This window comes from Hippichthys cyanospilos, chromosome 22 (genome assembly GCF_059441005.1).
Source record: "Hippichthys cyanospilos isolate Australia breed blue-spotted pipefish chromosome 22, RoL_Hcya_1.0, whole genome shotgun sequence".
In the NCBI taxonomy this organism is placed as follows: domain Eukaryota; kingdom Metazoa; phylum Chordata; class Actinopteri; order Syngnathiformes; family Syngnathidae; genus Hippichthys; species Hippichthys cyanospilos.
The window spans coordinates 5,133,371-5,155,732 of record NC_142390.1 but is presented as its reverse complement, the minus strand read 5'-3'; the positions used below and the strand labels follow the sequence as shown (position 1 = coordinate 5,155,732).

Here is a 22,362-nt window from a genome sequence, read left to right as displayed (position 1 = left end):
CGTTGATCCGCTGCAATGATGTCACTTCCGGTAGAGATGCTTCCATGACGTTCGCTTGCCCAAGCTCATCTGCTGAATAAAGTTAATGGGGAAAACATGTATACAAATGTGTGCATTTCATTTTTTTTCGATTGGACTTGCCCTCAAGCGCTCCGATGACGTAAGCAAAAACCAACAACAGTGTTTATAAAACTGTCATTACAGTGATTTAATATAATGGAGCATGAAAATAGCCAACCAGTGCAGTGTCTGTGAGCTCCGCCCCTCGGCACAAACACACTCACACACGCACACACACACACACGAATAATAATAATTATTATAATAATAATTAAAAAAAATAAACAAGACAAAGTTGAAGAGTCCAGAGGATGGAAATAAAAAATAATTCTACAGTCACAGAAACATTCAGCTTTGCCAATAAGAGAGTTCATGAAGAGAGTTCATATGTACAAACACGTTTGAAAAATGGGAGTCGATGGCTGCGAATTGTACAGGCGTAGAAAAAAAAGAAATCAAGCAGATATTTACAAACGTGTCCCTGGTGAAAGCCGGAGTAACCACCTATAATACATTAAATTACACTTTCTACAAGTAACGCTCCTTATTTGGGGGAAAAAAAAAAAAAAAAAAATGCTAGCATCCTAGCCGCGGGAGGCGCTCGGTCCGCCTTGGAAGACCGGGCCGTCTCCCGCCCGCTTTCCGCGGCGCTCGACAGACTTCTGATGTCAGACGGAGGAATATAACAAAAATAGGTTTTGTCTTTTCTATACAAAACAAATGCTATAACGCGCCGTTAGATTCAAAGGAAAAGAACAGAGATAAGAGATGGACGAAAGAGGAGAAAACGAGGGGAGGAAAAAAGGGAGGAGGCTGGAATGTCCATTGCTTAAAACAAAGTGCGGTCGGGACAAGGAAACGGGAACCGGGACGAGACGCACAACAGCGAAGTCCTCCCCCGCCCGTCACGGGAAGGAAGTGGAAAAGGAGAAGAGCGCAGAGAGCACCGCGAGGCCTCGTCCATCGTTTACAGTTTGCCTTGTAGGTCGTGTCAGTCTTTATATTGGACTTCTTTAAATACCCTTTTATCCAACAATCAGCTGTTTTTCCACTGGCCATAAAAATAAAAAAAAACTATCTACACTGTCTGGTGTTGCAAAATGATGAGAATTTTCAAGTAAGGTTTCCATGGGAATTCAGGAATGCAATAAACTGAAGTTTGGCGACTAAAATTGAGTGTAACCCAAGTACAGTGATCATGAATTCATTTGTGTCAGTTATGGTTGCGTTAGGAAGCTGTGTGAAAATAAAAAGAACCGATTGTAAAAATAAGGAACGTAATGCCTGTGTGCAAGGAGCTAAAAGAGACAAACACACACACACAAAAAAACAAAGCCCGACTTTGAAAAATCCTCAGTTGATTCCCATTATTACACATTAAAAATTTCCAATATTCCCATGGAGATTTACCGGAAAATTCCCCCGCTTCCCCGTCGCCAAATCCCCCCTAAGGCAGTTCAGTGCCACCCTGTGCTCAGGTAACCCGAAGTATGGAAGGGCGTGGAGGAGGCGGGGCCTCCGCGGGCCCCGGCCGGCAACTGAGGGGCGGCGGCCGTAGCCGCGCCTTGCTGAGATTGTTGAGGGGGCGGAGGAGGTGGCGGAGGCAGTCCGCTCTGCTGAAGGGACGGGGGGTACGGGGACGGCGAGGGGTTTGCGAGCAACGTCGTCTGAAAGCCTGCCAAGTTCTGAAAGTGGTGGGGCTGCATCTGGCCACCGCCGCCGCCCGAAGGGTTGGGCGGCGGGGGAGGCGGCGGCGGAGGCGGGGTGAGGGACAGGGGCGGCTGCTGCTGAGCAGAGGGCTGGCCTTGCGTCAGCGCGGGGGCGGCGCTCAGCATGATCTGCTGGATGGGGGCGGGCTGAAGGTTGACGTGCAGCAAGGCGGGGCCGGCCATGGGGTGCGGGGGCGGAGGGGGCGGGGGCGGAGGCGGGGCGGCCGAAGTCTGGTAGTGCACGCTGTGGGGAAGGGTCTGCATGAGGGCCTGAGAGCCCGAAGGGTAGGAGGCAGTCACCGCCGCTTTGAAACCGGGGAAGTACGCCGCCGAGGCGGGCGGTGCCGGCGGAGGGGGAGGGGGCGGAGGCGGAGGGGCGGACTGGGCATTGTACTGGACAAAAGAAGGCGCGGGGGCCTGGCCCGCCGTTTGGTTCTGGGACTGCGAGGAAAAGAGCGCCCTCTGGCTGCGATAGGGCGAGCCCTGGGGCTGCACGTGGAGGTGGGCCGGGCCGGCGTAGTGCGCCGGCGACGGTGGGTGCAGCTTGGGAGGGGTGATGGGCGCCGGTTTGGACTTGTTGGGCGGCTGCAGGGTCTGGTTTGCCGCTCGGAGCGGACCGTCACAGTCTTCCTCTTTCCAGCTAGACGCGGGAGATCCCGGCTGGGAGGAAACAACAAAACCGTCAGAAACATGCCGGAACCCACCCCCCAAAAAAGTCCGGCCTCAGTTGGTGAGGACTCACTGGCTGAGTCGGGGTCTTCTGAGGTCCGGGTGATGTGGAGTCCCTCGGTGTAGTCTCTCCTTCTGCTTCACCATCTTCCAAAACAATGGGAAATGACACATCCAATATCAACACTCGCCAATAGCTTTTAATAACAGTATTTGGGAGGGCAAATGATGACTGACACATTTTTCAATTCTTTGAAGACTTTTTCATTCTCAGGAACGCTGCAGGATCTAAATTTGAATTATGATATCACAACTGTCATGACTTGTGAGGAGCTGGCTTGTTTATGTTGCTTTGTCTCCCTCTTGAGTTTTTAAGCAACTGATCTTATTTTATGTTCATTCCGAGCTGTATTACCATAGGTCGATTCAAGCACGAAACCTCCCGTTTGGATTTTCCTTGCGAGCACCTCACCTGCTTCTTTGTCTTTACTGAGGAGCAAAGCTCTGTGGTAGCTTCGCTCGCGGGCCTGCTCCACAGACGTTGAGGCCGTCCTGAGAAGAGAAGGTGCATTAGCTTCAAAACAAATGCGGTAGATGATACGATGATGTCATCGCTATCCTACCATTGTCCTTCTCCCCCTTCCCTCTCCCCCGTGCCCTCAGACTCCTCCGCCGTCTGCAGATCCTTGCCGCTGCCGATAGCCACGGAAGAAGGAGGGGGAGGCGGCGGCGGCGGAGGAGGCGGGGGCGGCGGTGGCAAGGAGGTCTCGCTGCCGGTTTCCGTGGCGACGAGGGGGAAGGCGTCCATGCTCAGAGGTGGCACGGTAGACACGGGGGAGCCGCACTCCGTCTTGGAGCCGCTGCGGCGAGCTTCACGCTGCCGCTTCCTGTATTCCAGCAAGGACACCTTGAAGACAGAGTGGCTGTTGAGTGCAGGAAAATCAGTGGTGGGTCATACAAGGCGTGCTCCAAGCTCACCTTTTTCTTCTGCGGGGGATTCTGTGCAGAGCCGCCTCCCTCGTCGCCGTTGAGCGAGCGCGAGAAGCCCGTAGAGCTGGCGTCCTCGGTGCAGGGGTAGAAGAGCGCCCCCTGGCCCTCGGCAAAAACTGGCTGGGCGGCCGGCGTCGCCGGCCCCGCTGCGGCGTCCGGTCTGAAAGGAGCCTGCAGGGGCTCCAACGTGTGCGAGGGGGTGAGGTCCCTCAGGTTGGAGTTAACCGGAGAGAAGCTGAGGGCGGCCGGTGTCGTCGGGCACCTCTCCGGACTCTTCATCCAACCGGGGAATGAGGAAGACGCGCACATCTCGGCGGAGGAGGAAGTCTCGCCACTGGAGCCGCCCTCCGTTGCCGCGCTGTCAGGCCGGTCCTCCGCTAAGTCCGCACAATCGACAACGGGCGGCTGCTGTGGACTCTCGGGTCCCGCCGTCTTGGCGTCAGGCGGGAGACCGTCACAGCTTGGTGTCCGAACGGAGGGAGACGCGATCAAGGAAGGAGGACGATCTGCCTGGTTGGTCACCTCCGCCAAATTCGCTTTTGCGCTCACGTCCGGCGAGCTTTCTAATGAGGACTCACTCTGTAGACAAGAGCAGGGGTGGGGGGGTGGGGGTATCCACAGATCAAATGGAATGCTTTGTAATGCCATGATGGGACGACGCATTTTTCTTTTCAAATTAAGAGCAAATTCATTGTAATACAAAACTATTTCTTGTTCAATTGTGCGATAGTGACTCATTGTGTGTCTATATTTTGTAAGGTTTAATACAGATGCACATTATCAATTTTCAGACAAGCCATAAAACAAAAATCCATCCAGCCATCCATTTTCTGTAGCCGCCTATCATAACAAGGGTCACAGGCTTGCTGGTGCCTATCCCAGCTGTTAATGAGCAGTAGGTGGGGGACACTCTGAACTGGTTGCAGAAAACGGATTATGTTTAACTATCTTCATGAGTAGAATGGCTTGAGATACCACAGCAAATGTAGTTTCAAAGAATCAAAAGTCAGACCAGGGTGGCACAACTTTTTTTTGCAGAAGGTATGAATGTTAAGGTTACGGACTTAAAATCAGTATCAGAACATTTTTGAAAAATAACGCCTTTAGTTTTTTGCTGAGCCTATTACTTCGATTAAACTTGTAATCATCCAGAATGATGGGGACATTTTTTGGGCCAAATCGTTGAGCCTCGATCTAACGTACTTCCTGGGGAGTTGTAAGTGTTTGCGTTGGGGTGCTGGCCAAATGCTCCGACCCCAGCTCCTCGGTCCTAGTCCGCGGCGGCGTGGCCGTCAGCGCAGGGGGCGCCGACGTCTCCGACGGGTCGGCCCGAGTGGGCGTGGCGCAAGGGGAGCCGTAGGGTGTGGAGCTCTCTGACATGCAGGCGTCGAGGGGGCTCAGGCGGCGCTTTTTCAAAGGGGTGGGCAACTCTGAAAGAACAGCAGAGTGTCACACGAGGTCGTTTTTTTTTTTTTTTGGGGGGGGGTAGCTGATTAAGAACAGTACCGGGCAGCGAACAGGAGCCGTTGTAGGGGAGGGGGCTGTCGGAGTCTCCGTTGATGGAGGGACTGAGAGGCCCTTCGCTGGGCATGAAGAGACTGGGTCTTCTGGCCGGACTGGTGGACCCTTCCTCCTCCAGCGCCTGCTTTAACCATCGCTGAAGGAAAATAAGAAACGTGAGCAATCCACCCGCGGAACATTTTTGCAAAGGCGAGGGACAAGATGGTACCTTCTTGCAGGAGCCGGTGGTGGGAGGCATTTCGGGCAGTTCCCTGGAGCGCCGTCTCCCAGTGGGGACGGCAGGGGCGGTGGGGCTGCGGCTAGCCAGGAAGGGCGAGGCGAACCGGACGTAGTGTTTAGGCGTACTGTAGACCTGCGGTGAGCAGGCCAGGCCCGGCAGCGCGTTCAGCTGGGTGGCAAGGACTTCCGGGTCACTGCTGATGCGCAGCGGCCGCTCGGGCGCCGGCTCCGGGGTGCGCGCCGACGAACGATCCGGCTGCTTGTCACCCACCCACTCGCTGACAAAGTGCTGCCCGGAAAAAGATGATTAGCGCCGGGCCCGCCAGATGCCCGCAGCCGGTCATTAAGCGACGTACCTTTTTTGTTTTGAAACTTTTGCTTCCAGCGCGATTTCGGTCTGGCGCCGGCGAATTGCTCTGTGGGGGGCTTGCGTCCGGCGGCTGGGCGGCGGCGACCTCGGGCTCGGGCGCGCTGGGCGGCTCGCCCTCGAGGGGTTCGCTGCTCGGAGGCTCGACGGGTTCCGCCGGCGAGCCCGGCGCTAAGTCGGAGCAGGTGCTGATGGTGCGGGCTCGTCGCCGCTGCTGCCCGATGTGCGTGCGGTTCCTGGAAAAGCTTTTCCTGTTCCGCGAGCCTTTCACCTTGGCTGGCTTCAGCCCTGGCTCCTCTTTGACCTCGACTAGAGGTGGCTGGAGGGATACAACAGATAGTATGATTGTAAAAATTATAGGGAAAAGAAGAAAATGGGACTGTGGTTGCAAGCAATTCTTCAAATTGAAAAAAAAAAAAATCAACACCGCTATATGTTGCACAAATGAAAAATGCCAATACAGTGAGGTGCCTTGAGATACTGGTGACCACCGCGTCCTTACTTGTATGACCGAAGGGGAGTCGGCCGTCTCCGGAGTGGCCGGGGGTTCTTCCTTGATGTCGCCGCGTGGACCCAGCTCCGGCTTGACACTTCCGATTCGTTCCAGCGCCTGCTCCCGCCGCTTCTCCCGTTTCTCCATGCGTGCGAAGGCCTGCAGGATGGCCTCCATCTTGCGCTCCTCTCGCGTCTGCAGGAAGGGTTAAATGCCAGATGAAGAGGGCGCGCCGACCGTTATTCATCAGCAATGCGATGGGGTGATTTGCGCTTTGTTGGGGGCTGCTGCTGGGACGACATGAACCCCCTCGGCTCAAGGCAGAGGAACAAAGCAGTGGCGAACAACAGCTGCAAAAGCTATTTTTGGGGACAAAAAGAAAAAACCTATTTGGGAAGACACATAATGACTCCCGTGTACTCCAAAGTAAGCAATTTGGAGTGGATCGGTGTAACAACAAGTGTGTAGCAACAAGCAATGAGCAAAGCAAAGGAAATGGAAGGCAAGAGCTAGACACATGGGAGGAGATGTCAGTACTGATGAGGAGGAAAGAGGCCGCTACACCTAAGCCAAGCCACATTTACCAGAGCACACACAAGTGGGGTGGGGAGGGGGCAATGGCTACTCTTTTCTCTGTGCTGGGCGGCTGCGGGAAAGCTACTGAAAAGCCGAAAGGGCGCCATTTGCTTTGGCACACTTACCATCTTCTTCCTCCTCTCCGCAATCTGTTCCTCTGACTCCATCTCTACTTCATTGCTAACGGATGTTTTGTCTTCTAGATCCTCAAATAAGTCAGGATCCTGTAAAAGGGAGGGGGGATGGGGGGGGACAGGTGGCGGCATGATGCGCTTGTCATTCAAGTCTGGCTACAGACCAGAGGGAGAACAGGTGAGAGCAGCGCAAGGTGTTGAGGGAGTGAACCGGGCAGTCACTTGAAGTGGAGGGGGGATGTTTCGTGTACTCTGCTTGTGCTTCAGGTGGCCACGAAAAAAAAAAAAAAAGTACACTCACTGGCTTTGAAGTGCACCTAGACATGGTTTGCTAGCACATCCTTGTTGGGGCTAAATAGGTTTTTAGTTTTTTGTTACGTGACACTTGGCATGGTCAACTAAGTGAAGGATAAAGGTGATGGAGGTGAAACTAAAATGACAAAGAAAAAGAGGGACCAACAGTGGAAATGGCATGCAGAGACACTAACAAAATGGCATGCGTCCGCATGATTGAGAATGGCGTTTAAAAATAAATAAATAAATGTTGGGGGGCTTGACCTGGTTGTTTGAGATGGAGAGCCGAAGGGGTGACAATTTCCTCTGCTTGCAGTCGGTCACGCCCTTTCCCTTCCCTTCGCCGTCCACGGCCAAGTTCTGGTTCTGACCCAGATCCTCCCGGCCCGGGTCCTTGTCCTTGCGGCTGTTGCGCCGCCGTCCGCCGGAGCCCAGGTTCTCGGTGGGTTCCAGGTTGTGCTTGAGCACGGGGCACTCGGGGTTGCCCTTCACGCAGGCGCAGTCCACCTTGTATTTACTGCACCCAAAAGCAACGGCGTGAAATCCGGGGCGGGATCATCCCGAGATGGCATCCCGCTTGAGCGCGCGACTCACCAGCTGCCGTAGTCATAGTCGAAACCAATGGTGATCTCTGTGCCTTTGGCGATGGGCCTCAACGAGTAGATGTACAAGTGCAACATGCCGTCTTCGATGACATGCCGTACCTGGAGCGCGGTCAGTGCATGGTCAGCGGAGACGTCCGCGGTTAAATGAATACACCGCTGTCGGAGGGGGGCGGCCTCACCTCGGCGTTGGGCGTGCAGGAGCGGCGGACGAAGCGCGCCTCGTTGCCAAAGCTGCGCGCGTCCACACACATCTCCAACCCGTCGAATTTGGAGTAAAACAACACAAACGGGTACGGTCTACAAAAGAAAGCAGGGACAAGAGTGACTTTGGGTACAAAATTTCAGGCGTATTGCGTCATAGCCTTTGCAGGTGAACCCGAGTTGACCTCTGACAATGTTCTTACAGGGTCAGTTTTAACTCCATTTAAAGTGACATTTAAAACTTATTTCAAAACGAGTTCCATTTGAATACATAAAAGACACACATACAATTTGAGACAATTACGAAATATTCCTGGTGTTAAAGAGTTTGAAAAGACAACCCAAAAAGACAACCCCTCGACAATATGCTTTTTGCGTCACCATTGCATTAAACACGGCAGTGATAAATATTGCATTTATGGAATACGAATGAAGCTACAAAATCCATGTTTTTATCCAACTCGAGAGATGGCCATTTTGTCACGGGTTGTTGCAGAAAAATAACATCACAGTTGCTCAAGGCCCAATTGTTTTCTGACGTTGGTCATGTGACATTAGCAAGCTGAGCCATGATTGGTTGTTACCTGAGCTCTGAGCATCTGTGATGTCATTTTCAGTTGACAGCAGGAAGCAAAATGGCCGCCCCCTGAGATGGATAAAAATGGGTGCATTTTGCTGCTTAATTCATATTCCACAAAAGCAATAATAATCAGTATATCATGTTTAGACTCGTGGGGTTGCATTGGGCATTGTTAGGAAAATTTTAGGGTTTGCGTCCCCTTTAAAAAATGTTTCATTAATTAATACCTTTCCAAAAAAGGCCTTTTTATTTAAGATAATCTTTTAAAAAAAACAACCCTCTCAGACTCATGGTAAGAAAGTGTGAACCACGTGATGAAGATTGACAGGGAACCAATTCTCTAATTGAACCAGAAGATATATGCAACAATTGGGTATGTTGGTCTTCAACAAGTCAAGCCAAGAGTATGTAAATTTAGATGAAATGAAGGCATTTTTAGTTTCATCATGGGTTGCATCCCGTAACTGACCTCTTGAAGAAGTATCCATTGGCCTCAAATTGCTGTCGCAGCATAAACTTGCCCCTGTATTCGATAATGAGAGAATCTGGGGCCAAATCTCTCACAGCCTTGAGGATTTTCTTGTTCTTTTGAACTTGACTCTGAACAAAAAAAATAAATATATATATATATATATTTTTTTTTTAAATGCATGAAAGAGCGGCCTGATGAAGAGAAAAACTGACCGGCGCTTGTTGTACCTCCACGGGGGGCTTGAAAGAGGCCGGGTGCGTGTTGTAGGCCAGGCTCTTGCCGTCGCCTTGCTCCTTGACTCGCAGCAGCACCTGAACATCCTCGCTGTACTGATTGCTGCTGGCCTCCTCATAGCGCTCCATCCACGTCTTGATCTTATTCTCCCACAGCGCCGGGTGCTCTGTGGGCTCCTGCTCAGGAGCGGCGCCCTGCACGTGGCGGAAAGGGCGGGGTTATTTGAGGGTGGGTGTAGAGGTCCCGGCATTGTTACACAGCATGTATTTTTTTTTTACCTTTACTCTGGAGGACTTTCTGGAGCCCTCTCGGAAGGCCTGCAGGGAGTGTTTACAATATAAACATACTTGCAAAAAAGTGAGCGATGTTGGTAAATGCTTGTTTTTGGACTTGACCTTCTTAGCTCGTGCGGAAGCTGCCGGGGGGTCCTTCTCACCGCTCTTCTTGCGCTTTTTATCCACCTGCTTGTTGCCGAGGCGACCGGTGGTGAGGGTGATGGTGGTCGGGGTGTGCTGGAAGGTGGAGTAGAGCTCCAGAGGCACCTCGTCTCCACTCTCCGTGGCGCTGGTGTCCCCATCTACTTGAATGAGAAAGAAGCCAAAAGTGCAGATTAGACACGTTGTCTCAGCAACCAGCAGGCGGCACTGTTTAGTGTTGTGTGCCCGGACATGTCCTTCAACCTGACGCTGTTGCTGTCATCATATGGTTGCTCTATTGCAACTGTGCAAGTGAGAATGTCGCCAACTCATTTAAAAAGAATGTCGCTGAAGGTGGGGTTATTTGCCGGCAAAACTTGATGATGACATTGCAATTGTGCAATGATGTTATTGCGTAGAACATTATGTAGGCTACACAGCGGCACCCAAGTTATTCACGTCATTATGTCACAGGTTTGTTTTCATAGACTTTTTTTTTTACATTCCAACTAATCATCAATTTTAGTTAAAATGGCAAATATGGATCGATCACATCCTGATTTGATCAACGCAATCTCGTTTTAACTGTGGTCGGTGAAAAATCTTAAACTAGCCGCCCAATCTTCAATATTAGCACTCATAAAAAAAAAAATATATATATATATATATATATATATATTATTTTGTGATTAATTTTGACTGTTGTGAAGTTGAAATTGAATATATACAACCCAAATGTTTGGAATAAATAGGTCATTTTTTCATACGAACTGTTGCTGACTATTGTTTTGTTTGAACAGCACGACTTGATCAAGTCTCTTCTATTATTTCATACCTGTTGATATTTCAAATGGATATCGGTATTGGACTGTACTCTAAGCAGCGCTGTTTTGGAACACCCCAATTTCAGATCGATTTTGCCAGCAAATTGCCATGGAAACACCTGTGACACCCTGATATCACAGGCTTGTGTAAATGAGTTTGCGAGACGAGCTTGGTTTTGGTCTGCAGTGAGTAAAGGCATGAGTGTGTGCTATTACTCAGACTGCGTGAGAAAATCATTGTGCGGTTGCTTTTAGCGTTTGAGTCTCTTTTCAAAATGTTTCCACGCCACTTTCATTAGCATCGTCATTTTGTCAATCGTCATTTCGACCCCCGTTCAAATACCGATTCGGCCGCCACTTTTGCTATCGAACTCATGATTTTAAAAGTAGCCACGCCAGTCGGGAAAGTAGTTCTCCCTGACTCGGCGTGGGTCCCACCTGACAAACACTCGCGCTTCCTGGTTTGCAGGAGGACAGCCCTCTCCCGGTCCAAGTGCCTGGGCTGGCAGCGCTCGCATAGGTAGGTCTCAGGGATGTTCTGCCTGTCGATGCCCATGCAGTCGATGTGTTGCCAGGCGCTGGAGAGCGGAAGCGGAGCGCCCAGTTGAGCGGCGGGTCGCCGAGACTTTGCGAGCGAGCGTCCAACTTACCTGCACTTGTCGCAGCAGATCATGTAGCCGTCATCATGCGTGAAGCCGCAGATGCAGCGGGTGATGTCGGCCCCGTAGCTGCCATCCTCGGAGGTGCTGAGGGTGGTGCCCGTGGACGCTTCGTCCTGGCCGCCCGGAACAAACAACCCTCCGTCGCCCTGACGTATCAACATGGAGGGGGGAGGCGAGGCCGGCGGCGTGGGCGGGGGCCGCGCCCCATAGTTGTGGTCCTGCAGGGAGAACGCGGGAGTCAGGACAAGGTTCCCGAGTCGTTGGCCGCACATACTCACAGCATAAGGCAGGCCGATGTAACTGTGCGAATGGTGCGAGCCGCTGCTGTAGATCTGATGCGGGTAGTTGGACTTTTCTACCACCACGGGGCTGGCCTCCACCGACTCTGGTCTGCAAAACGCGCAATACTCTCGTTAGCTGGTGCACAATCTTCACGAGAGCTTTTCATAATAAAATATTTTTCACGTACAATGAATACATTTGAAAAGACATTTTTCTAGTTGCTGTCAACTGATAATGACAATTGCTGTGCTAAAGGCTCAAACAACCAATTGTGGCTCGCTTGCTGGTCACGTGACATTCACAAGCTGAGCTGTGATTGGCCATTATGTGGGCTTCCAGCATGTGATGTCATTTTCAGGCGACAGCTGGAGGAAAGTTTTACTTTTGTACTCAAATGAACTCAACTTAATTTTACCTTTTAAAAGTCCAGACATTCGATGCTATGTTCGTATTTATATTATTTTCAGTTGCTAGGCTAAAAGAGTGTCTAAAATGGCTGGAACTATAACTTCGTTGTAAACAAAATATTAACTTTCTCTGGCTAAAAATGGATGAATGAAGTAGTTAGTACCTATTGTTAGCATGTCTTGTAAAGCACCCATACAGCATTCCGCTACTTTTGCAAAATCTCAATTTCGTGACTGAATTTCACTCATTTTAAAATTTTTTGAACTCTTGTATTTGGGTTCAAGCTTTAGTTAAATTTTTATTTTGAAAAAAAAAAAGCTGTCTTCAATGTAGCATTTTTTTTAATCACTACACAATACTAAAACCGATAATTTACAAGTTGGGAAAATAGCTTTTTGTTATTGGCTTTAGAGAAATATATTATTTCATCAGATTATTGAATGAATTGGAATATTCTATAGAAATCAATTTTAAATAGATTGGATAGTAATAGCCCTAATATCAATAACATTGTTTTTGCATGCCTTTGCTGGCACTGATATGCGACTGGAAGCACCTGTCTGTCTACGAGGCGTGTAGTTGGCCTGGCGTGTCGTCGGTTTTTCAGGTTGGCTCACGCCAAACCTGTGGAACTACTTTCTGCATAAAAAAAATAAAACCTCCTCACACATCCTTGCACCTTCGCTGAGAGCCTGTTTAACAGTTTCAGACCAACCCGAATCATTCTTGCTTATAACACGGTGAACGTGCCTGCTCATTTGATTTGCAACAAAAGGGCAGTAGCCTTTCTTAAAAAAAAAAAAGAAGGAAAAATGCTGCCCTCAAAGAAAGGTCTCAATTCAAATAAATGCGCCTTGTTTCACCTGGAGTAGACAATTCTGTTAAATGAAAATTGAAAGTAAACCGGTAATCCAAATTCAGAGTGAACGAGCCATGCACCACAGCTTTCATTCTTACTCGTCTTTTACAAACATTTTTAAAAGCCCGGCTTAAAACTGTTTGACAAAAGAGAAGACATTTCAAAGGCAAAGCCGCCCCGATTCGACCCTTCGCTTTGGCGCTACAGTACCTGCCGCGATCCCTTGTACAACGCGCCGCTAAAATTCAACACTTCCTGCATGCATCGCCACCGTCCAAGTGAAAAACGAACAAGTGTGTGCACGAGGTCTGGAGGCGGAACCACGTTGAGGCGTGTGTGTGTGTCTACACTACTGATTAACTGCCACATTGCGCTCCTAACCGTCATGGGAGAGAAAGACACTGAGGGGGGAATAAAAAAAAAAAAAAAAAAACAACAACAACCTTTTACCCATTAATCATTGACGACAGCCAATCGGACGTACTGTGCAGCAAATAGACTTTTAGGTCACTCATTAGCGTAAATAAAGGAAAGGCAACAGCTGCTACATGCCAAAGTGTCAAATATTTTGCTCAGACTTTTCCCTCACAATTTACTGGTTTTCGGTATCAAAACAACCTCTGGTAAAAACATCCCTACAAAAAAAGTCTGCGAGTACAGTCTCCAGTACAGATTTTTATGCAGGCAAGTCCACATTTAGTCCGTTAAGCCGCAACATGCCCAGTATAATTAAAAGGGAACTTAACCCGAGATTTGAGAACTTGGTTAGATGTTTTATGTGTTTCTTTATTGGATGTTGCTTACTTTAATCTACTCAGTAAATAAAATCAACAAATATTGTATCAAAGGTCGGTTTTGGTCTAAAGATGATTTGTGAATTAGGACTGAAATAAACGCTGAATTAAATACGAAAGTAATCTATGACTTTAGGGAGAAAATGTACGAAAGCAAATGATTATTTTAGGTGCTAAAGCAAATTAAAGTGACTAAAGTGATCAATTACTTTAGGTATTTAAGTATTAAATTAGTTGATTACTTTAGTTAATAGTACTGAAATAATTGATTACTAGTACTCAATTACAAAAAAGAAAGTGATTACATTTTGTGAGCCTACTTTAGCCAAACAGACCTAAAAAAAATAAAAAACACACTAATAAGTACCTGGGAGTGAAAAAACATCTTTAGTTTATCGTAATAAAATACAAATAATTAATCCTTAATTGCAGTCCTACTTTAAAAAAAAAAGAAAAAAGTGGATGCTTCATAGGATGAATTGTATTTTAATAAATTGCCGTGTTAAAAGTGTGTGGGAGGGGCAACATTTTCAATGAGTTGTACATTGCGCAATATTGTATATTACTGCCATTAACCGTGGCGAAAACGTGGCACGCATGTAGCACCAAGTGTGCAAACAAGTGAGTCAAGTTACGCAGCGTGGAGTCAGGATATTTGAATATGAACGTTACTGGAGGCTTTGTATCATTCATGCGAAGTTGACGCACGGGGACAGAGGGACAGAGCGATGGCGGGAAAAGAAGATCCGGTGCAGGTGCGGAAACGAGCGTGTGTTTTCGATGCAAGTCAATGTTATATTAAACGAGGGCCAGCGTGCGATTACACACGTGCACAAAAAGTAGGGACGGTAGATAATCAGACAAACGGGAGACGAGCGGCCAAAGGCAACGCCTTCGCTCCTCGCGGGCTGCCATGGCAACGCTGCTACCAACTCCGCCAGTGGGTTACTGTGGACAAGCAGACACGCACGCACGCACGCACGCACACACTGCATTTGCCAACAGCTGGCCGCCCTGCTGCATACTTGAGGGGATGTGGAAAGGACACGGCGCAACCCCCCCCTCCCGCCATCTTTTCCCTCGGAGCGGCCATTTTTACGCCGAATGCTTTTCAACGCTGGCGGATGGACAAAAGCGCTTGGGAGTCAAGAAGGGGCGCATGTCCCCCCGCTCACCATTGGACGCAGAGCTGGAGCTTTGTTGTGAGGGCGACCTGTCACTCAGACTGCTGCCATGGCAACTAGCCTTGCGCAGTGCGGAGGGGAGGAAAGAGGAGGGACGTGTTGTGCGTGTGCGGGGAGGGGATACCATGGCAACACAAGCTGTCACCGCAACAGCTCTGATGAAGGCAAAAAGGGGGCGGGGGCTCCCCCTGGTCTTCCTTCCCTCCTGGCGAGTGGATGACGCGTGTTATTCTTTAGTCATGCGAGAGCATCTTGCTTCATTTAAAGCCACGCCAGTGTCCTTGACAAGCAAAGCGGGGGGTGGGTGGGTGGGGCGGAGAGACGTGAAGCTTGTTGCCATGATGGCGCGCACCTTCCTGCCTCAGCGACGCACACATGGGGCAGCCATTGGCTGGAGACGCAGGCGGCACAGAATGCTGCCCGCTGCCATTTTGACACAGGCGAATGTTGTTAACGCCGGCTCCGCTTAAGTGCGGGAGCAATCAATGGCGCGGGAGCAACTGTCCATTACTGCCAGTTCCTCTCCTATAATTGCTTAGGATGCTGCCGAAGCATTACTATTAAAGATATTTAAGAATCACGTGTATGTTCATTCATGAAACTTACTTCGTATATGTTTTAAGGAGAAGGTAAACACGTGCTTCTGACTAATAATTGTGTTTGTGGAATACAAATCAAGCAACAAAACCCACATGTTGTTATCCATCTCGGGGAGGGCGTTTGATCACTGGCTGTCGACTGAAAATGACATCAGAGCTCCTCGTGGCTCGTTTGTTCATGTAATGCTCGTAAGCTGTGTTGTTACATGAGCCTTGCATTTTGCAGCTGAATTCACACACCTCGAAAACCATTTGAATCAGAATACAAGGCTCACGATAACATTTTAGCGGAGAAATGGACGTGTGAATCCGGAACGCAACCAGCAACCAGGGGAAAAAAACTTCAAAAAAAAGCTTGATAAGGCTATTACGTCGATGTCTATGTATTATGTGGTGTCATGGTTTTGAAGCTGGCCAACATTACGTTACACTATGTTGCAGCGGTTCTTGACGTGATTACTATTCCTACTCTTTCTCAGACAACGAGCAATGCCGATTGAACATGCGGCCCTTGTGAGAACGCACACATTTTTTTCCACTGAGGAAAAAGATCGGGCTTAAGTCTTACAAAACGTGGCACTCTGACACAAATTAACAGTCATTGAAAAAGCATTTAGGACTGTCCATCTCTCTTACGTGAAACGTAAAGTCACAAATTTACCCAGCAACCAGCAATGCAAACCCGCTTTTTTGAGCCGTGTAGACAGGTGAGGCTACTTGTAACATAGTAGTATACTGTAGTCAAGAAAGATTTGGCAGTTGACTTCCCCTTTAAGTAGGATTTACTTCGGTTTATGATCAAAGTTTCAAGGAACTCAATGCCGTTGGTGTCAGCAGGAAAACAAAAGCAGAGGAAAGGGAGGGCGGTCTGATACGCCGTCGATACTTACTCTGAGCCCGCTGCCATGTCCAGGTAAGAGGCGTCTGCTGCTGTGTCCACCCCCGCGGGGATGACTATGCTCATGACGTTCTCTGCTGATCAGTTCTTGTCCTACTGAGTCCAGAGAATGGAAGTCCAAAACACTGAGGCATGCCAGCCGCAGCAGTCATTGCAGACATCTAAGTGCATCCACAAAGCCTGTTCGGAGGACACAGATGGAGGACATCAGTACCGTAGCTCCAAATCAAACATGTCAACTTGCAATGGTCAGGTGAGGCTACGCTCAAGCTGCGTTGTGAGTCAGCTCCCACAAAGGGGAGCAAGAGCTCTCACACAGCAGCCATTGAAAGGGAAATACACTTGAACCACTTTTCTGCTTCCTTGTTTGTGTGTGTGTGTGTGTGTGTGTGTGTGTATATATATATATATATATATATATATATATATATATATATATATATATATATATATATATATATACACACATACACATACACACACACACACCCACACACACACACACACACAGCGTTGTGAATGTCCAGACAGGAACATGTGTGTCAGTGTGAGAGCTCTGTTGATAAGCAGGATTAGCGGGAGCGGACAGATGACGAGACGAAATAGGCTGGAGGTCACACCTCTGCCTAGCCGTGCTCACTCTGCAGACAAACAAAAGGTTCCTGCCTATGTCATGTGGCCTTGTACCCCTGGTGCACATAAAGTCACTTTCTGAGATTTTACCAAGGTTTCTGCAGGCATCAGCAAATCCTGTTTTAATTATGTGACAATAGCAGTACCTTTTCTTTTGGAAATAAAAGCAAACTACAATGGAACATCAAGCAACTAACTGTTATGTCTTTACAGATATGCATTCATTAGTGACATAATTTTCCAGTATATGAGCCAAAAATAAAACATGAATTATCTTCTTGAGTTGCGGAATAAACCTACAAATTTAGTTATATATTATATATATGTGTGTAAAAAAACAAGGTGCATTACAGTATTTTAAGTCTCTTTTTGGCAGTATGCTGGATGAGTGCTTTACAAGGTGTTTTTACATTAGTTACTGACCACTTGTTGTGGATATTGTTTTTGTGAATAAATCAAAAGCTTCAAATAAACACTTATTGGGGTCTATCACTTCCATTACTACTTAGATTATTACTAAAGTCATAATCGTCCAGAATGACTGGAAGATGGAAAGGGGGTAAAAAAAAGAGATTTAAGTTCAGTTTTTGGCTTTATTGGACGGCCCTAGTTAAGGTGTATTTTACTGAAAAAGTATTTCACAAGGAGGTAAAAACAAAAACAAAAAAAAAACTTGAAGCACTGATGCAGGCGACGGGAGCATATTGAGTGAAAGAGACGCACTAGTGGCAGTTGGCTGTCACGTCCTAACCGGATAAAACCCAGGAAGACGACCCTGACCCAAGTGCTGGTCGTGTCTACCGTCGATTGCAGGGTGAAACGACACATTTGTTCATACAAAGCACGAGGCAGTTTGCCAACAACAACAACCGAACGTCAGACTGGCCCTTTCCTTTGCGTTATCAAACAGCGGCAGCGCGTTTATGACCAATCCGCTTGGCTTGCTTCCTGTCTCGGGAAGGCACTAGAGCGCAGTCAAGCTGGACAAAAGGAGGCTGCGAGAGAAAACATGTACAGTACAGCAGCATTCCTGACTAAATCTGAGCTCCAACTGCCTTTGTGCGCTCCTCCCACTTCCCTTAAAGCAACTGTCCGTCTTGGCCAGCCTTGGAGTCGGGCGTCCAAGAAAACGAACGAACGAAAAAAAAAAAGCCCACTCTTTCCTTTGCCAGTCACCCCACCCAGCCGGATTTCTTTCCCTCCTCTGTGCACTTCCTAAATAAACCAGAGACGAGAAAGGAGAGGGGCCTCGGCCCATGAGCTCCTTCTGACAGTGACGCTACACAGCCGCCACCCCGCGCATACTCTGGGTGGCGACGTTGAGCTCACACCCAATGGAAGTTAGTCCCCGAGTGCGGGGATACAGTGGCGTCATTGTGCGAGCAAGACAACCACGACAAAGAAGAAGCGACCTTTTTAAGCCCCGTGAGGGAAAACCCAGACTCGGACGCCGCCTCTGCGTGTTTTCATTTCGCTTTCTCTGAGGTTTTTTTTTTTTTCATACGGGGAAAAATTGCAAATTCCAACTCCCCCTCCACCCCACACCCTGTCTTCTGACTGCCAAACAGCAAACAGATGTGCCTTGACATCGTCCTGGTAGGCGGGTGGAGTGACTCAGCTAGCTAGCAAGCAGAATCAAACACTATGTATGACCCGGATAGAATGTTTCCACAGTGACCACAATGGCACAAGTCCGCCATACATTGAGGTGGTTCACCGGGGTGGAGAAAAAAGCATTTCGGAGAACAACGGCAGAAGAGTAGTTGTGTTTGTGCTCACTATAGCAACCGGCAAAGGAGTGAGGGCAAGCAAATTAAGAAAACAAAAGGAAGTCTCGAGGACTACCTTTACAAGTGTGTAAGTGTTTTTACCACAGCCCGAGTTAAGCAAATAATGACAAATGCTTGCCGGGTCAACTATGAAGTCTATTGTCGCGCTTCATCAGCACAAGGTCCCTCAGAGAAAGGTTCAATGAAACAAACAGCAGGCTTCTACAGGTCTCCACAGGTCTTCCTGGTGAAGCCTTTTATGATGTTACATCACTGACATCAATGCTGGAGCCTGTTTAAAAAATCTTAACCAGTACTACTCATGCCACTGAGGAAATTGTCAGGCCTTGGCGGCGGTCAGCTCTTGTTAGACTGAGGGGATCTGTTACAGGGCACAAAAAAAAAAAAAAAAAACAGGTCACCTGAGCCGAGGCTCCTACGCCCAGCTGGGAGGTCACGTGAGCTTGCGGAATTGAACGGGAGCCGGGCGCGTTTGTCCTGTGTGGGTCTCTCGGGGTGCGGGTACCACACTAGTGAGATCACTCCAGGGTAGGTGGGGGGTGGGAGCAATGACCAACGCACATATGCACAAGCCCTACATGGTGAGGTCTGAGGGGAGGACAACACTTCACCTAAACAGACGGGAGATCATTTTGATGAGTTAAAAAGGACAAATGCGCCCCAAGGACACACAGACGGGCCTGTGTTTAGACTTAAATAATAGTTATGGACTTCTTGTGGTTGTTATTTTTAATGCTCTATTCCAGTGGTTCTCAAATGAGACTCAAGTGCATCTGTGAAGGCATTAAACGTGAGATGTTAACAAGGTTCCTGCAGGGATCAGCAAATTTCACTTCAAGCTTCAGGTCTATTTTTCTTTACAAATGAAGGTCAAATTAACTGGAACAGGAAGCTACACATTGCTAAGCTGCGTTTAACTTCTTTGAAAAACGTATGCCTCTTTTTTAAACAATTTGAATTGTTATAACAACGCAAATTATTTCAGGCAGACAAGCCAAAAATGAAACTATGTTACATGACCAAAATAAGCCTAAGGTTACCACTACAAAGTAGTCCCAAAGTTGAATAAATCAGACAAAGACGGTACAGCAATCTGTTTCATTGCAAGCCTCTTTTCACCCATCTCACCCCAAAATGATTTGCAGGTTAGGGAAAACAAATTTCATAGGTTGAGAACTAGCACTCTGTAGTGAAGCCTCGTCTGCGTGCGTCACTCCATTCATAGCAAGGAATAATAAAGCATTTATCCTGTGATTAACCTTTTTTTGACATGGGGGGGACATTGCTCCTGAGGTCTCCATCAAAATCAAACACACGATAATACATTCTATCAAAAGTCTCAATGGCAACAAAAACACCCCATTTGGGTGTCAATTTTCAGCAGGTCGTGTATTACATCTGAAGTAGGCAGAAGGTCGTGTCTCGTGCAACATGACAGCCACGCCATACTTGTTTCCTTCTTGAGCAGCTATTTATGGTCATCACTGTTTCAATTCTGAAAATGTATGCTTCGTTTGTGACGATTAACTCAATGAAAATGTATATGCGTGTGCAGTTGCCTCCCGGTGAGTGTGTCGGCGCTGCAGTGAAGGCTGCCGGTAGGGGTGTGGAGACGACAGCGTTGCTATTATGTTACCACAACAGGCTGTCCGCGGACGCCATTTTCCTGCCGCTTTTTCGTCGTCGCAAAGCCGGCGGAGGCTCGCCAAGACGCGGGGAAGCGCTCGATCGCCTCGCTCCCTGCATAGGCGAACCGATGTGTCAGCCCGTACGGCCAGCGTTTTGTTTCAGCGAGCCCGTGTGTCAAGAGTTCGTCGAAAGCAAAGCTAGCGAGCTAACGGGCTAGCAATTAAGTGGGCCACATCGGACGGATCCAAAGGCGATCGGAGCATCGCGACCAGGCAAATTCGCCCCGCTCGTCCGACGTGGTTACGTGGAAGACTGAGATACATTGATACCCGGAGGGTAATTCCACTTTGTGTCGTCAGTGAAGGTCAAAACGGCGGCGAATGGAATAATACGTAATGGGTGCGAGCTGGGCTAACCTAGCAGCGACAATGAAAAGTGGGCTAATGTTTTGTATGCACATAAACAGGAAGAAGCGATCACGTCTGCGCTGGTCGACTAACACTCGGTTGTAATTGTAATTCGATTAAACGGTAATTGGTTACTTTGAAAAAAAAAAAGTACAGAGCCGCTTTTTGTGCGTATATTTATTTAATTACAAACTGCATGACATGGGCGTCCCCTCCCCCATGCTTGCAGCACTAGAACCCAATACACACTTTCACCAAATTGACATCAAATCGTCTTGTTTTCACAAGTCAGTATCATCGAAAAAAGCAGTAATCGCTTCCCACGGGGAAGCCCTGATTCTATTAATAAATTCATTTTGTCTCGTCTAAAAAAGCCCCCAGGAGCATGAGGTCACTGCGCAATGTACGGCAGGCATTTAAGCCATTTCAGCTGCCGATTGTTTGCATGCAACTCGGCGGCCGCACTAACATATTTGCACGCGTTTTGTTTACGTGAATCGGTGAGCTTATTGTTTCTGTGGCGCTTGTGTTCAGACGGAAATAAGCCGCTGCGAGCGAGCAAGATAGGAGTCACGTCGACTAAATTTAAGTTTGCAACGAACGCACACTGTCGCGTTGAGTGTCCGCTCAAACATAAGCAAGCTCCGATTGGTTTGCAAAAATGAGCCTATTTAAGGATCACGTCGATCACGAGCAGCCATGTAAATATTGTGTAAACGTTTCGGGGTGGGAAGGTGCGCAATGTGCTTCGCAACTACACGATCGCTGTCATTACTCAAGACACAAAAATGTACATACCCGCGCATTGCATTGAGGTCCATCTCGACGTAGATTCTATTTTATTGATCGTTTTAACAAAGCGTTGACATTTAAAGCGTACGCCCCCAGCAAACTGCGAGGTTGAGTCGGGTTTATGTCTATCTGCTGGCATGATTTCACTTCAGCGATGTCTGCGATATACACACTCACAACAACACCGTACAGCTTTTTATGACGTTTAACGTACGGCCACTCAAACGTTGCAACTCCGTTTCTCTCAAGCTAATTTGGGCTAATAGCTTGTGCTAGGCTAGTGGGAAGCAAGCGACTCTTTTGGCGTTGGCAACTTGACACATTAGTCGCTTACGTCACCGGGGTTTTTCTCCTTAAATGCTTAGTGAATTCGCATTAAAGTAGCTGAGCGTTTATATACACAAGTAAGGCTGCGCTAGCATGGAAGCTACACACAGTCGATACAACGTTAGCAAGCATTAGCGTGATGTGCCAGCTAAAAGTAAAGCCAACAATAGCCTTACTGGTCGGATTTGTGCTAACCTGACATGAACAACAAATCGCGGTGTACTTACCCGTGTATATCCACGTTGGGGGGGTCCAGGCAGAAAATAAGGCAGTAGGGCAAGACCCTCGCCAGTGTCCACACAACCTTCAAAACAATACTTGTGTCCACACTGCGGAACACTAGCAAAAAAAAAAAAAAAAAAGACTAAAACGTTTGGATTCTCGCTCCGTCCTCGAGATAGTCCTCCTGTCCAAAATTCCGCGCCGCCTTTGGTGCTGCACAAGGGGAGCAGGAGGGGGGGCGGGTCGGCACAGGAATTGAGGGGGGAAGCGTAAAAAAAAAAAAAAAAAAAACTATTCGCTGGGCAAAGAGCGACTTTTAGAAATTAGATCCCCCTCAAAAGCAGCCTCTTTCCCTTTGCAAAAATGGCGGCCCTGCCAGGACTGTGGAGACTCCGCCTCCTCCCGCTCTCCCCCCTCGCGGCCCCCGTCCACTGCCCCTCACCCTCCCGTCAGTGAGAGCTACGCCCCGCCTCCACGTGCTCCGGGGTTACACGGTCCATTTCACAGGGGCC

The 22,362-nt window shown here is 48.4% G+C and overlaps 1 protein-coding gene across 4 annotated transcripts; it reads right to left on the bottom strand.

Moving 5' to 3' along the window:
- Positions 1–183: 183 nt before the first annotated feature.
- On the bottom strand, positions 184–22,257 carry kmt2e (lysine (K)-specific methyltransferase 2E). 4 transcript variants are annotated; one of them, XM_088406539.1, is made up of 23 exons: positions 21,856–22,257; positions 16,043–16,230; positions 11,305–11,416; positions 11,015–11,244; positions 10,803–10,942; positions 9,520–9,701; positions 9,403–9,441; positions 9,103–9,318; positions 8,888–9,018; positions 7,817–7,934; positions 7,627–7,736; positions 7,297–7,549; positions 6,730–6,828; positions 6,038–6,223; positions 5,525–5,854; positions 5,158–5,457; positions 4,935–5,085; positions 4,632–4,858; positions 3,417–4,007; positions 3,062–3,345; positions 2,911–2,990; positions 2,512–2,585; positions 184–2,429 (listed from the first exon to the last, which is right to left on the bottom strand). In XM_088406539.1, the coding sequence occupies exons 2-23, from the start codon at positions 16,114–16,116 to the stop codon at positions 1,518–1,520; spliced, it is 4,839 nt and encodes a 1,612-aa protein (XP_088262665.1). In that variant the 5' UTR covers positions 16,117–16,230; positions 21,856–22,257; the 3' UTR covers positions 184–1,517. The 4 variants fall into 4 exon arrangements, with proteins under 4 accessions (XP_088262665.1, XP_088262666.1, XP_088262667.1 ...); XM_088406540.1 differs by having other exon boundaries at positions 9,118–9,318; XM_088406541.1 differs by lacking the exon at positions 6,730–6,828.
- Positions 22,258–22,362: the final 105 nt, after the last annotated feature.